A 16,087-nucleotide genomic window follows, 5' to 3' on the forward strand; every position below is an offset into this window, starting at 1 on the left:
TTATTAATTGAGGGTTTGCTAAATTTCTGTACTTTTTCAATGATATTATTTACGTATAGCAAACTGAGTATTTGTAGGGGTCCCCTGTTTTTCAAATAGAATATCCAGTGGGAAGCCATGATTTGGGAAGACCTGCTGAAATAAGTGAATGGAAAGGGCACCAGATTGTTGTTGCATTTGGTTATTCACAGTAGACGCAGAGATCATGCTCCACCTGAATGCCATATCTCTGCGGGGAAGTGGTTCAGGCACTTTACAACACTCTATGCAGAGTCAATGCTTGAGGAGAGTATCCATAGCCTGAGGCCTTGTCTACTACCATGAATATAGGAGGGGATCCAGTGGTCTTTACAGAAGAATAAGCCCTTAATGTGCTTCATGGGCAGAAGGTGGGGAATGACCCTGGTCTTGATAGAATCCTCTCTGACATCTACATCTCTGAACCTTTTATTTGGGGCCCTTATATTAATCTTTTGTCCAACGCGATAGCAACAGGTGTCCTCATACCCAGTTCTTGGAAAGGGGCTGAAATCATCCCTTTCTACAAAAAGAGAGATAGACAAGGAACCGGCAACTATTGTTCTATAAATCTCATTGACAATACACAAAAGACCTATAACAAACAACTTGGGACAACACTTTGGGATTGGATACAATCTAAAAATGCCCTGTCACACATTCAAGCAGGAGCTATAGCCAACACAAGCACGATTGACCAGGTCCTTCAGTTCCTGACCGTAAAATGGAAAGCCGTTGATGTGGATCTGCGGTTGCTATTTGTCGCTTTTCTAGATTCGCAAGCGGCTACTGACCTTGTCCCAAGGGACAAACTCTGGGAGGTCCTCAGGAAAGCCAGGGTTCCTGCTGGCATTTTGTTGTCGATTCACCAATTATAAGGAGGCTATTTTGCCAGAATCAGATGAGGTCCGGGTGGGGAAACTACTGGAGCCAGCCCAATTATGCGAGGTGTTCACTAGTGGTACATATTCTGAGAAATCTCTGGCCAATGCCGAGGAAAGTGATCTCTGTGCAATGCAGAGTAAAGTGTATTCCCAGGATTCCCCCGGCTCCAATAAATGCCTATGAGATCAGCCATGGACTGTCATTCAGAAGGTTTTCACTGTCTTTAAAATCTCTGGCTTTTAGTCTGGAACTTTTAAAACGTGCTCTAAAATGCAGTTTGGTGGCATTCATTAAAATATGTCAGGGGAGGCTCTCCCCCTGAACCGCACTTGTAAAGAATTTGATCTGCTTACAGTGAATTCTGAGGCACTCACCAAGGGCTAGATGTACAAAGCCTTTTTGAGGTTGCAAATGTTCAGATTCACAGAATCAGGTGGGCCGCAATGAGGCATTTTCAAATGCATAAAGCCCAAATTACAATTTAGTAACCTGTTACCGAATAACAATTTGGGTTTGGAAATCAGTATTTGGAAGGGGCGTGTTTAGGGCGGCCCTTTCAAATATCGATTTGCCTTGGTATGTACGAATGGTTTGCGACCGAAATGCAGTTGCAAAACATTCACACTTCACTGCTAACTCAAAGTTGGTGCTATCCCATTCACAAATGGCAAGGAGTCCCCAAGGGACCCCTTCTCCTTTGAGAATGTTTGAAAAATTATTTCTAGACCACTGCCTACTCTTAAAAAACTAAACTTAAATGTTTAATTTTTTTTAATGCATCCCGTTTACCTTTAAGGAAAATGGACAGCGCTTAAAATAAATTATTGTAAATGCAATCACAGTGGTCTGCTGACTTCAGCAGGCCACCTTCCCCGTGATGGCAACGAATCATAGTGGGTCACAAATTGCGAACTACCTCATTAATATTAAAAGTCGGCCTATTTGCGACACACTACTAATCGTAATTTAGGGAATAGGGGCTGAATAACCCCTTTGTACATTAGTAAAAGTGATGACAATATAGCGATTTGCAAAAAATCGCTATTGGTAATCACTATTGTTCCTACATCCAGCCCCAAATTCTCTGAATTGCATTGAGTCTCAAGGACATCTTTGAGGTGAAATGACCTTAAAGTCCGGATCAGCACTGACAGATATGGCTCTCAATACACTTCTATGTAGCCGAGGCCTGCTATTCATTAGCTAAACACCTTCCAATGAGCCCCTCTGCTTTTTCGTTCTGCAAGCTTCGTGCGTTGTTTAGGTTTGAACCGAGGGATGTTCATGGTGTAAACAGGTCCGAGTGCAAAGGGCGGGAAAAGACCCCTGCTCTTCAGGTCAGTGTCCGACCAGCCTTTGGCCGCTACATCCTAGCCCTTGCCAAACGACGAAAGTAGGCTAGAATGTAAATTATTTAACAGGCCGCCCCCACGCGGAGGTTGACGTGGGCTGTCACGGATTGGGACAGTCGGTTTAGCACATCAGCCTCTGCGGTCCACGCCTTCCCAATTCTGTCTCCGCTGGTCGGTACCAGTGCCTTACCGGAGATGAAGGTCTCACCGCTGAGAGGCCTCTTGCTTCTCGGAGTCCTGGCTCTAGCCGCAGCTTTTCCGAGTCCGGCAGAACAGAGGAGCAGGAATGGAGAGGTGAGAGCGAAAGACGTACCGTGGCGGGCGGTCATCATGGCTGGAAGCAGTGAGAGTAACGTTGGACTTGGGTGAAACGAGATAGGGAGAGTACTGGCGGCCATTGGTAACAGCGGTCGGTGCTCGGCATAAAGAGAAGGGCCGGGTTGAGGAAGGGCGGCCATCTGAATCCAGGTCGTTAAGGACACTGGGGCTTCTTTACAAGCCCCTTGTGCCACCGGTGCGTCACTTTTAATACGGGGAAAAGTGACGCAACAGCGGCGCAGGGACTTGTAAATAAACGCACTGTCTCCCGTCCTGAAATCCCGATTGACAAAATCATTAATTTCGGGTATGTTAGTCTAACTACTTAAATGGACATTATAGAAGACTACAACACCCAGAATACATTAGGCATGCGAGGTCTGGAAACAGCTTCCCGAATGACCTGTAGGAAGGTAGTCACCCTAGGCAGGGCTTTAAGCGGGCCTTGTTCCTCTGGCTCTCAAACCAGGTGGTATTTAACAACGTACATTGAAACTGGTGCCTATCCTGTCCTAAATTCACCTCCTTAACGTCACAGCAAAAACTTAGCCGGTTTCTTAACAATAAAAGTAAAAAAGGTTAAGATAATCCATGTCAGCGATTTTTTTCCTGTTTATATTTCACAGGTTCTACTTAATCTTGCACTGAGGGTTTGCTATTTCAGTATGTTATGTTTCTGGCTTTTTTTTTTGTGTGTAGCAGGATACTTCGCTATGGCGCATACTTTGAACTGAGTCACTTCCTGGCGCTTATAACTGGCCACGATAGAGAGCTCTGGAATTAAGGCGGAAAGTAGAGCCAGTTTATTATGATTCTGTGTAGGATTTTGTGTGTGAAGGAGATACACAGTTGTCCAAATATTGACAAGGCTAAAGTCAGAGAAAATATAGTGCACAGGAGAGCGGTGCGTTGTGTATTTAGGGATGTGAAGTGCAGCTCATGTGAGGTACTGTGCAATCTGGTGTGAATGAAAAGAGGGTGCCAAAGAGGAAAGAAAAGAGGTATTAGATGTGAAAATGGAGGAGATGTGGAGAGAAAATAGAGTGAACATAATGGGAGTGATTGAGATCCGCTGAGGACCATAATCCATTCCACGGGTCTCAGTTAAGTTTAATTCACAGTCTCATAATTTCAGAATTATAACATTTTCTGTATTAATGTTTTACAGCACAATCATTGTTGTTACTCATTTGTCTTAAACAGCTAACAGCAATTGACAACGCCAATAGTCCTGCATGGTTTTAAGTGTATGTTTCCTATTGGGTTATATATTTGGCTGCAATAACAGAAAGATCAGAGTGACACTAAAATAACAGTTGGGTGGTACACTGTGGAAAACAAAGAAATGTAGTTTACGTGTTTAAGCCATGCTCTTAATTACATAGACCACCCCCCCTTTAGAGACCCCCACTTTTTTCAGCTCACTTAAAGCTCTGACCCTGGGCTTAGGGTTGCATTGTTTATTAACACCAGACTAGGCCATGGATGACGTTTCAATTGTTATGCGGTGACCCAACAGTCTGGAACACAGGTCTGTGCTTGTGTCTGTCCTGTCAGCCTCTGGGCTCCATGATGTTATAGCTGGGGTTGAAGACAATTGAGACCAGTGACTATGACAACTGAATTGTTTGTGCTGACTTCATGCAACCAGGAAGACAGAATTCTAGTCAATATGCTACTTCTACAAACCACTGCAATCAAGAACTTTGGTCCAATCACTTCAGTTTATGTGAACTAGAAATACTACATCACCCAGAGTGGATTTATTAAATACAAACACAGGGCTGGAACACTGTGTCCTTCGCCATGTGGAGTGATCTGATGACTTTTATTCTGAATCCACATCTCAGTGGGTTAATGCACTTTCTGCTGAGATTTCTTTGTAACCACCAGGCCACAAGTTAAACCCTTGCCCGTGGCCGGAATTCCGTTCCTGTGCTGGACATTCCGATTGCGGGCGTGGTCATGACGGCCTCCAGCCGCCATCAGCACACGAGCACTGTGTGCCATGACGGCTGGGGGCCGTCATCAGCATGGAAGGGTTTAATAGCCGCACAGGGTCTACTTAGCTCTACAACCTTTTGATGTTCATTAGAATGCTATCTTGAATCCAGTGGTAGAGTGAGCAAGGGACCCACGTCTGGGCATAACCTGTTAACTTAGGGCAAACAAAGCGATACCAAAGGGGATGATGGATGGAGCGTTTTAGCAAATCATACACTCACCCCCAGTCAACTGACCTGGGTTTAATCCATCACCATTCTTTAGCTCACTCCATCACCCCAGTTCAGACATGGCTATATGCAAATCAGTCTGCAAAAAGCATCCTGGGACCAGTTTCAGATTCATAATCCTCATCAGCCAGGCTGCTTGTTTCCAGTCCAGGGAAGACATGGTTTGGCAGTTCGATCTGGACTGTTCCCATGAGGCACAGGGTCAGACTGATTTGCATATGGTCATGTCTGAACTGGGGTGGTGGAGTGAGCTAAAGAATGGTGTTGGATTAAACCCAGATCAGTTGACTGGGGGTGAGTGTTTGAGTTGATCAAACGCTCCGTCCACCATCCCCTTTGGTATCGCTTTATTCGCCCTAAGTTGGCAGAGTATGCCCAGACGTGGGTCCCTTGCTCACTCTACCACTGGATTCAAGATAGCCAGGCTGATGAGGATTATGAATCCGAAACCGGTCCCCAGATGCTTGTTTCCGGTCCAGAGAAGACATGGCTTGGCAGTTTGGTCCGGACTGTTCCCATGAGGCACAGGGTCAGACTGATTTGCATATGGTCATGTCTGAACTGGGGTGGTGGAGTTAGCTAAAGAATGGTGATGGATTAAACCCAGGTTAGTTGACTGTGGGTGAGTGTTTGATTTGTTCAAACGCTCCGTCCATCATCCCCTTTGGTATCACTTTGTTCGCCCTAAGTTAGCAAGGTATGCCCAGACGTGGGTCCCTTGCTCACTCTACTACTGGATTCAAGATAGCCTGGCTGATGAGGATTATGAATCTGAAACAGGTCCCAGGATGCTTGTTTCCGGTCCAGGGAAGACATGGCTTGGCAGTTCGGTCTGGACTGTTCCCATGAGGCACAGGGTCAGACTGATTTGTATATGGTCATGTCTGAACTGGGGTGGTGGAGTGAGCTAAAGAATGGTGATGGCTTAAACCCAGATCAGCTGACTGGGGGTGAGTGTTTGATTTGCTCAAACGCTCCGTCCATCATCCCTTTGGTATCGCTTTGTTCACCCTAAGTTGTCAGGGTTTGCTCAGACGTGGGCCCCTTGCTCACTCTACCACTGGATTCAAGATGAGTGTTTGATTTGCTCAAACGCTCCGTCCATCATCCCCTTTAGTATAGCAATGTATATTACTGAGCAACAAGGGATAGTTTAGTTTCTGCTCTAAGCAAAATAAATGGGCCATTTCATAAGTAATGGAACCCTCAATAAAGACAGTTTCCAAGCTTTGCACAGAGTCATTGCATAGGGTCTTTGGTCAGACAGAGTGCCCTTAAATGGGAAGTTGAGACCAATTTTCAGTGTTTTAAACTGAGTGTGTTTAACAGAATGAAAGGTTTACTTAAACTTAAGTTTCCTCCTTGCCCTACTTTGGACACAGTTAAATTGCGTAGGAGTATGCAGGACACTGCAAGATTTTAGGCTAGTCACTGAAGATATATTCACATATAATAAATCTAAAATGAAAACATGTGCTTGTTGGCTATTTTATATCTCCAATAACTACTTGGGTCACCACTGCACTAAAACTATCTACAGACTCGAGAAGAAGACCTGGCTCGAGCTGTGATCTGCAACCATCGTTGGTTGAACAATATCTCCCGCCATTTTGTCCCCACAGCCCGAGCTGTCCAAGAAGAAATTGACAAAGAGGCATGATGAAGATATGTACTTTGACCCTGAAGACATCGGGAGATATTCCATCTTAAGCCGGGTAAGAGGTAGAGGAAGTGTTAAAAGTGTGCCTACTCAGCATCTTAGTTTTGAAACAATGTACGCAAGTGTTTGCCATGGCCACACCTTAAAGGAAGGACAACACTAATTTGGTGGTCTCTTAAGATTTGATGATACTGGATTCTTATCTGAATTTTTAACCTTATCTTACCAATTCTCAAATCCTCTTTCTTCGAACCCTTCTTGTCTGCTAGGAAGTGTAAAGGGGAGAAACTCTTTTCAACTTTACATTAGCCTTTGACCAAATCAATTTGATTCAAGCAACTACTGACTACAGAATAAAGTTTTGAAATGTATTACAAAGCTAAAAACAATTGGATATACAAGCACCTCAGCAAGAGGTTAAGAAGGTAAATGGGCACTAATCCAAACATAATCCTATGCAAGAGCCTCAGGCGACTCAATATAATGATCAGAGTGATCTCCAAAAGCATTAGGCAAACAATTACAGTACCTACTTGAAGAGAAGACTGCATTGACCTAAAAGAAAGAAAGATTATTAATCTGTCCCTACACTAACACTAAAGTAGCATCCCTACTTAGCATCATTCCCAGGCAAGAGAATAAGGTGTCAGCAGTGAAGACTTCCTCAGAAGTACATTCATCTTGCAAAGGTAAGTAGCCAAAGCTACCGAGCTCGTTCTAAGATGCTCCGTCCTGCTTCCCTTCTAGCCCTCTTCTGCTACACCCTCGGGGGTACTGTCCCTAATACAAAATCCCAAAACTGTAGGGCACACCCTTCGCACACCCCTTCAGGCAGATCCTCCTTCTGCATTTTTCCATCGAAACTCTGTCTTCATCCAAGAACCGTTGGGTTGACCTGGAGTTCCAGGCACCATCTTCGCTTAAAACATCCTATCTACATTCCAGTCTACTCTCATGGCACCTGTTCCTACCATCCTTACTCCTAAAACCAAAGGGTTATTCGGCCTAACGAGACATGCGTCCTTGCACCTGCAACTGGAAACTTGTTAACAACTCGACCTTGCATGCACACAAGTTTCACTGTCTATATTTAATTAAAGAAAAGGAGCCATCCCAAGGAAAATAGATTTCGGGCCTACATCATTTAGCTAACATAAGAAATCACAAATAGGCCACTTCTTGTACTTATATGCAATCAGGCCTTCCTACATTTAAACACCTGACTAAATCCCTTACCAACCTTCTCCCAAGCTCCTTCTTCAGTCATATCCTCAATCTCATGATGAATCGTAGTGATGTTACTTATATATTTCTGCAGATCCTTACTGTTATCTGGTATATAAGTGCAATACTCTTTTTAAAAAAAAAAAACTTTTTATTGATTTTATAACACAGACACAAACACAAACAACTTGCAAGGAATGAAGAAAAAGAGACATCAATATACACAGCATTGCAGTACATGGTGGCGGGGCGGGAAGGACAATCCAATGAGCGTTCAGTCTATCGAGAAAGTCTCACAGGGGGGGGGGGGGCAGAAGAACAAATTGCAATCAGTATACAATAGTATGTGGAGGAACCCTCGGGTTACGGGGACGTAGGTGCAACATCTGGGTCAGGAAGAGGAGGGGCACATATATCGCCACGGTAAGTGTTCCACTGAGTCCATATCTTCCCCCATTTTCGGGGGTTACCTCGAGAAATATACACAGTTTTTTCTCTGAACATGCACCAATCCATGTTTTGTTTCCATTTCCGAATCCCGGGCGGCCCCTGAGCGCCCCACAGTTGCGCAATGTCCCTTTTGGCAATCATGTTACCCAAGGTCACCCACCGAAGCTGCGACACGGAGTAATCATTCGGTTCCCACACGTTCAGCAGGCATCTCCTAGCCTCCGGCATCGATCGCACCCCGTAACCTCACTCATCACCTCGTGCACACGGGTCCAGAATCGCACTACCTCAGGGCACTCCCAGATGATATGTAAAAAGGTGCCTAGGAGACCGCATCCACACCGACACAAGCCATCCACAGAAAAGCCCATATGCACCAAACGGGGACCAGTGACATACACTCGATGCAGGATTTTAAGTTGCACAAATCTAAGGCGCGCCTGGATGGCCACCTCTTTAGGGGAGGAGATCGCCGCCTGCCAGTCCTCATCGTCTAGCTCCAGCCCATCGCCAGTCCAAACCTCCCTGAGGCGAGACAGGAGATCAGACCTGGAGTTGATTAATTTTTTATAAATAAGCGAAATCGTACTATCAGGAACATGTCCGTCCAGCACCCTGTCCTCAAGCGGGGACGACTCCGGAATCTCCGCACCCGAAGGGAAGACCGAGAGCACCGCGTGACGAACCTGCGCATAGCGAAAAAATTCGCGATCGCCCAAAGCGTACTCGGCTTTCAATTCCTCAAACGTCTTCATCCTCCCCTTAGTCCAAACATGATCAATCCTGCTGATACCAATCAAGTCCCACCTATCAAACCCCCGAGACTGCCAAAGTGAGCCAAGTCTATCAGACGCGTACAGGGGGGTGGCACGAGTCAATTTATCAGTCCACCCAAGCGCCATGGAAGCATGTCGCCACACCTGGACGGCCGTCCTAGTGGGGCCCGTCACGTTGCGAGGGGTGAGTTTCGAGTAGAGGGCTCTATTGTAGTCGCCCCCGGTAACAACCATTTGTCCATCTCGAAGGCCGGATTCGGCAAAGGGCCATACATGCAGTGATTTATTGCCCCCAGTTGAGACGCCCAATAATAGCGATGGATATCAGGCAAAGCAATTCCACCGTCATACCACGGGAGCGACAATTTAGCAATGGCCTACCCCCCCACACCAGTTGCCTCTGTAAACTCTCAACCTCACGGAAGTATGTAGCCGGGACAACGTCAAGTGTGTTTTGCAATGCGTAGAGAAAGCGGGGCAGTGACATCATCTTAAACAATGCCGCTCTACCTAGGGGAGAGAGAGGAAGTTTCCCCCAGGCGACCACGTCGGCCCGAAGGCGCTGAAGAGGGGGCAGCAAATTACGGTCAAACCGCAGTGCAGGGCTCAGCGTGATAAAAATGCCTAGGTATTTAAATCCATCTTTCACAATCGCGATAGGACAACCACTGGGCAGAAGGGGGGCGGCACCTGACAGGTCATATACACAGGACTTCGACCAGTTGATGACAAGACCTGAGTTTTTGCGGAAGGATGTTAAGACGTCAAACAGCACAATGAGGGATTTACAGGGTGATGTAAGATACAGCAGAATATCATCAGCGTAGAGAGATACACGGTCCTCAAACTCCGAATTCCATCTAATGCCCTTCAGGGACGGCTCCCACCTCAACCAGGCCGCCAGCGGTTCCAAGGCGAGAGCAAACAACAAGGGGGACAAGGGACAGCCCTGTCGCGTCCCTCTGCTCAGTGCAAAGGGCGCAGAGACCCGACCATTGACCACCACCTGAGCCATGGGACCGGCGTAAAGCAATTTGACCCACCGAACAAACTCCGAACCGAAACCAAACTTAGCAAGAACCGCCCACAAATACGGCCATTCTATCGTATCAAACGCCATCGTAGCGTCCATGGACGCCAAGATGGCGGGCTCGCGCAGCGTCTCGGCCCGCGCCAGGACGCCATGCAACCTTCGGAGGTTAAGCGCCGTATTACGATGCGGTATAAAGCCGGATTGATCAGGGTGAACCAGGTCCTCAATGACGGTCGCCAAACGTGTCGCCAGCAGCCTGGCCAGGATTTTAGGTTCCGCATTAATCAACAAAATGGGCCGAAAAGAGGCACAGCGATCCCGGGGTTTACCATCCTTGTGGATGACAACAATGGTAGCCAGTCTCTGGTCAGGTGGGAGAGAACCCACCTCCAAAGACTCAAGAAACATAGAGCGCAGATGAGGAGCTAGCGAATCCGGGCGCAGTTTATATAGCTCAATGGGGAGCCCATTAGGGCCCGAGGCCTTGCCGGATCGGACCGAACGGACAGCAGCGGCAATCTCGTCCACAGTAGGCAGAGCATCCAGAGCATCTCTATCAATATCAGACAATCGGGGAAGTGCAATATCACGCAATAGCAGGTGGGAGTCCTGCTCTGAACGATCAGACACCTGGGAGTACACCTCGCGGAAGTAATCGGCAAAACATTCAACAATATCAACAGGGTCTGTGCAACTCTCTCCACTCTCCGCGACAATCACAGGGACGACACGACTTGCAGTCTCTCTCTTATCCAGCCAAGCAAGCAGTTTCCCAGCCTTATCACCCACATCATACAGGCGTCCCTGCTGTTCTCTTCCCATTTCCTTAGCAGCTTCAGTGACCAGAGCTCTATATTCATGTTGTTTCAACTCCAGTAGATGTAACCCCTCAGCGATGACCCCAGCCTCCAAGCACTCCTCCAGGGCCGTGATCTCCCCCTCAAGTCGAACTATCTCAGCGCGGTTGGCCAACTTCACGCCACCAATCAGTGAGAGGGCCTGGCCACGAATGACCGTCTTGTAAGCTTCCCAAAGTAAACTAGGGGAGGAAACAGAGCCCACGTTTTCCTCAAAATAACAATTGTGTGCTTTAACCAGCTCGTCTCTGACCCTGGGGTCCTTCAAATACCAGGGGTTGATCGGAGCCACTCGGCCCGCCGAACCCTGCCGTGCATCAACCACCAGCCAAAGCGGAGAATGGTCCGAGATACCCCGTGCCAGATGTTTAACTTCCCGTAGGAGGGATGCATGTGCCGAGGGCAGTAATACGTGATCTAACCTCGAGAGACTACCATGAGCACCAGAATGATAGGTATATTGCAACTGGCCCGGGTGAAGCAACCGCCAGCAATCAGTAAGCCCCAGCGTCTCCAGGAAGTCACTCAACCAAGTCTGGGCCCTCGGCAGTTCCCTGGGAGGGTGACGATCACGCATCCCCGAGACCACCGCATTAAAGTCACCCCCAACCAAAAGCAGACCCTCGGGGAGACCCAGGATAAGGCCACTCAGATCAGCAAATGTGGTGGCCTGGAGGCCCGGGGGCACGTACACAGAAATCAGAATAAGAACCTTCCCCTCCCAGCGCCCCACAATGGCAGCGTATCGTCCCTTATCATCCAGTATGACATCATCAATGGCCAAGGGGAGGGAGGTCCGAACCAGAATGCCCACCCCCCTAGAGCCCGAAGTGAAACCCGAGTGCGCCACAAGGCGATAACCACGCCTATTCAAAGCGTAGCACTTGTTGCCGAGCAAGTGAGTCTCCTGCAGTAAAACAACATCTGGAGTCAAACGTTTCAGCAATTGCAACACTACCCTCCTCTTAATCCCATCCCCCAACCCGTTCACGTTCCAACACAATAACCGAAGTCCCCTACCCCCATCCCTGTGTTCAGCCCCTCCCCCGCCCCACACCCAGAGCAACTGCAAAAAACAGGAGTGTGCCTTTCCCTCGCCTTGCAAGTAACGATAAAATTCAAACAAACAACCCAGTTCCCCCAACATAGTCAAAACAACTATACCCCCCACCCCGCACCCCTGCTGAAGACCAAAGAGCCCCATAAACTTGCAGTGTGCCTGTCGCCCAACCACCCAACTAATCTACGAAAAGAAACCCAGGAGGAGAAAGGACCCGTTCACCCCCCACCCGCCCCCAAAAAGACTATTACTTGCAAACATTAAGAACACAGCATAGCACAGTTCAAAACCAACAGGAAGTACACGGGGTCAAAGTCAACAGCTACTCCTGCTCCGTCGGGCCACCTTCCGCCCGATCCAACTTGCCAGAGTCCTCAAAAGGTTCAGGATCCGTAGGCAGCGTGTCAAGCCAGTCACTCACGACCCCAGGATGGTCGAAGAAAAAAGTACGATCCCTGTGTACCACCCGCAAACGGGCCGTAAAGAGCATGGCATACTTCATAGACCTTTCTCGGAGTCTCTTCTTGACCCCTTGAAACCCCAGCCTCTGTTTCTGGACCTGTTGTGTAAAGTCCGGATAGAAGCTGACAGTAGAGTTCTCAAAAGCAATGGGACCAGACTGCCGCGAAGCCTGCAGGATAGCGTCTCTGTCCCGGAAATGAAAGATCCTCGCAATGATGGGTCGAGGATTAGCACCCGATTTAGGTGTGCCGCCGGGGATCCTATGTGCACGTTCGACAGCGAAAAACTTGCTGAGACCCTTGGGCGCCAAGTGATTCAGCACCAGGTCTTCCACCAATAGGTCCGTCGAGGCAGCAGTCGATGATTCCGGGACCCCAATCAGGCGGATGTTATTGCGCCTGGCACGGCTTTCATAGTCCTCTAGGCGCCCAGAGTAATAATCATTGGCTTTCCTCAGATTCCTGACTTCAGCCTGTAAGTCGGCGACATCGGTGACCAGGCTAGAGGTCTTAAGATCTAGGGACTTGACCTTTTCATTTGTTTTTGCCAAATCCGCCCTGATCAGATTGACATCAATCGCCACCGTGTCCAATTTGAGAGTCAAGGCCTCATATTGTTGCCCCAATGAGGCCTTCATACCGGTGATGGCACCCATGAGGTCTCGCAGCGAGGGCTCGTCCTCAATCGATGAGTCCTCCGGCATTGTCGTCGAGGGTTTAGCTGCCGCTCCAGGCGATCCCTTAGCTAGAGTGTACCGGTCCATAATGTTCGTTTGCAGAACACTCCCTCGAGCACCCGGTTTAGGCCCGCGCTTCCCACCCTCAGGCTTGGTGGCCATCTTGGATCCTGGAACCGTACGGGTCGCCTGTTGACGGGTGAAAATGGTGACTGCGGTGGCAAATGTAGAACCAAAAGGGAGAAGGTGGTGCCAGTCTCAGATCTGGGAGCCGCCGCAGATCGGTAGTAGAAGCGGAGAGACCAAGGGTGTAGGAGCGTCTGGCCGCCCACGGAGCCGACAAAGTCAGGTTGAGCTCCGGACAGGAATCGAAACCGAAAGCGATCGCCAGCCTACGCAAGTCTAGCAGTCCGTTGTTGTTCACTTACTGGACGGCAAGCGAGACAAGATAGCGCGGGGCGTCACCATGGAGCAGGCCAGAGAACTGCGACAGTCTGTAGCTCTGGACCCCGAAGTCCAAAAAAGTTCGTTGAAACAAATAAATGAGCAGTAGAACTGTGCCAATAAACACCCGTCGTCTGTACCAGGATAAAGTACAGGATAGTCGATGGAGGTGGCGAGGGTCCGGGAGCCCTGTGCTCACGCGACCATCTTGGGTGCGCGCGAAGCTCCTCCTCTGAAGTGCAATACTCTTGAACTTTTAAAAGTTTACAGACTCCACCCTATTTTCCTAAAAGGACATCTAAAACAAGACGATCCTGCAAAACCATAGCCCTAATCGACAACATCTCTCCTTTAACCAGCACTAGCAACTTAGCAGTACTCATTGACAACTCATCAACGACAGTCTCCAGCCTTCTGATCTTCACATCATTCAGAATCACTCCCAAACCTGGTATCATCGCTCCAAAAGCATCTCCAACTATTGCTCCAGCACTTTCACCCCTTTTCACCCTTGAATGTTTTCCTACTTCCAAGAGTTCCAAATCCTCTGCATGATAAATCTTGGAGAAAATGATCGCTAGGTAACATGTGCCATGCCATTATCAGGCAATCTTACGTAAGCATTCTTTCCACACACATAATACACAGTCGGTACCACTTGCACAGCACCTTGCAAAAAGTCAAGTTCAATTTAAGTTTATTGTTTGATTACTTAAAATCATTACAAAATGTTAAAACCTTATGACTCACATATACATATATGAATTTAAAAAGGAACGGAAGAGGAACTTTGACTAATACAACAGCAGTGCATTTGTCTAGCAATAAAATTGAATGAAATTTTAAAATTGCCCGAATGTGCGTTTATCTTCTACAAATCAGCTCATTAAATAGCATACCAGTCACAGAGTGGATTTAAAAAAGTTTAAGTAGGGTAAATAAGTCAATATGACAGCTGGTTTTGGGGAGCTGAGCAAGGTGTCCATGTAGGCCTTGCGGAGGAGGGCCGGTGGCCGCTTGAGTTTTTATTACAGGGTGATGTCTGGGCCGAACGGCAAAAGAAATGCTGCCTTTTCTTTTCCCAACGTTTTTACAGCTCTGGCAACAAATTTGGTAAACCGGATGTTCACGATTCTATTTTCTTGATTCATAGCTGCAATTATTGCCTGACGACATGTACGAACACCTAATTTAATCCACTCTGCTCTCAGTAAGGTCCTTCTGTCTATTAACAGAGCTGGGCATGCACAGGATATGTGCTCCAGGCTTTCGGAGTGGTAGCCGCATTCTCTGCATTCGATTTTCTGATTGGGGCGCCGCCGTTGCGGTAAATGCTTTAAAAAAGGCCATTCACATAGCCTTAGGGCCATAAATTTGACTTTCCAAAAGATTGAATAGGTACTTGATAGGTAGGCTGACTCAACTCCCGGTTTGTAGTCTGAGACAACGGCCCAAGCGTGCTTCCTTTTGGATAATTTTGTTCTGTCGGAATGGAAGGACCAGATCCGAACGCTTCGCTTAATTACGCTCTTCAGTGCCTGTTGTGAGGGGTTTGTCCCCCAATATTCTGAAATTCCAAGGAGCTGTAGGGATTGATCCAAGTGGAGCCGCTGTTTTTGGCTTGATGTACTGGTCGATATTTCGTTCCAGAGTTTGATCTCAAGACTGTTTTCCGGGGAATTACGCAGTCTATTACAAAACTTAATGAAAGCACCAGCCTCAACACCGCTGTGGTCTAGCAGACCAAGCTCTAATCTGACTTGTGCCGGAGATGAAGACCTCGGCAGGCGCCATGCTCGCTTGAAGATTCTGATGATTGATTTACGATGTTTGTCGAGCCCATCATAATCTCATGGCCATATGATAGAGAATTTGTGATCTTGGCCTTCATCACCTTGAGCAAGGGGGTTAGGCTTGGTCCTAGTAGATTTCTTGAAAGTTTTGCCGACGCGACCTCCAGGGACAGTGCCTTAGCTTTGATGGCATCTTTTTGTTTAATAAAGGAAGCGATTGAGAACAATTCCTAAATATTTGTAGTGTGGCACTGTATCAATGATTTTGTTGTTAAAAAAACACCTTCTTTTCTGCTGTTTCTGTTTGCTAAAATGAATTATTTTTGTTTGACAGGTTCAAGTCCAGGGCATTTTCAGATGTATAAGATAAAAGTTCGTCAAGGAGCCTCTGTAAACCAACCTTTGTGTGGCTCAATAATACAAGGTCGTCAACGTATAACAAGTTACTGATACGGGTCCCATCCAGTTGAGGCGGATGCGAATTGACCTTGTCAAGTATGGAGGATAGATCGGAAATAAACTGGTTAAAGAGAAGGGGCGCCAAGACGCACCCTTGTTTGACGCCGCTTCCTGTTTGAATCTGTTTTGAAACTTGGGACCCGTCGCCTAGCTTCATCCTTTTCCAGTGTGGAGTTGGATGATGGCTTGTAAGGGGGCTGGGGGTATACCCCAGCGGGCCAATTTTTGCCACAGATGACCGCGTGACACTCGATCGAAGGCCGCCTTGAAGTCAACGAAGCAGCAGTATAGTTGCATGCGACGGACGTCGGCCTTCTCCGTCAATACGGCTATTGCGAGTAGGTTGCTGGTTGTGCCTGACTTGGCTAGAAAGCCGGTCTGGTTAA

General features: G+C 47.6%; 1 protein-coding gene across 1 annotated transcript in view; it reads left to right on the top strand.

Moving 5' to 3' along the window:
- Positions 1–2,352: 2,352 nt before the first annotated feature.
- Positions 2,353–16,087, top strand: part of LOC144783826 (uncharacterized) — a 152,077-nt gene continuing 138,342 nt past the window's right edge. Inside the window, exons 1-2 of the mRNA XM_078662575.1 lie at positions 2,353–2,549; positions 6,430–6,522. Of these exons, the coding sequence (XP_078518701.1) occupies positions 2,451–2,549; positions 6,430–6,522 (192 nt within the window). The 5' untranslated portion in view covers positions 2,353–2,450. The remainder of the gene's footprint in view (positions 2,550–6,429; positions 6,523–16,087) is intronic.

This window comes from Lissotriton helveticus, chromosome 10, assembly GCF_964261635.1.
Source record: "Lissotriton helveticus chromosome 10, aLisHel1.1, whole genome shotgun sequence".
NCBI lineage: Eukaryota > Metazoa > Chordata > Amphibia > Caudata > Salamandridae > Lissotriton > Lissotriton helveticus.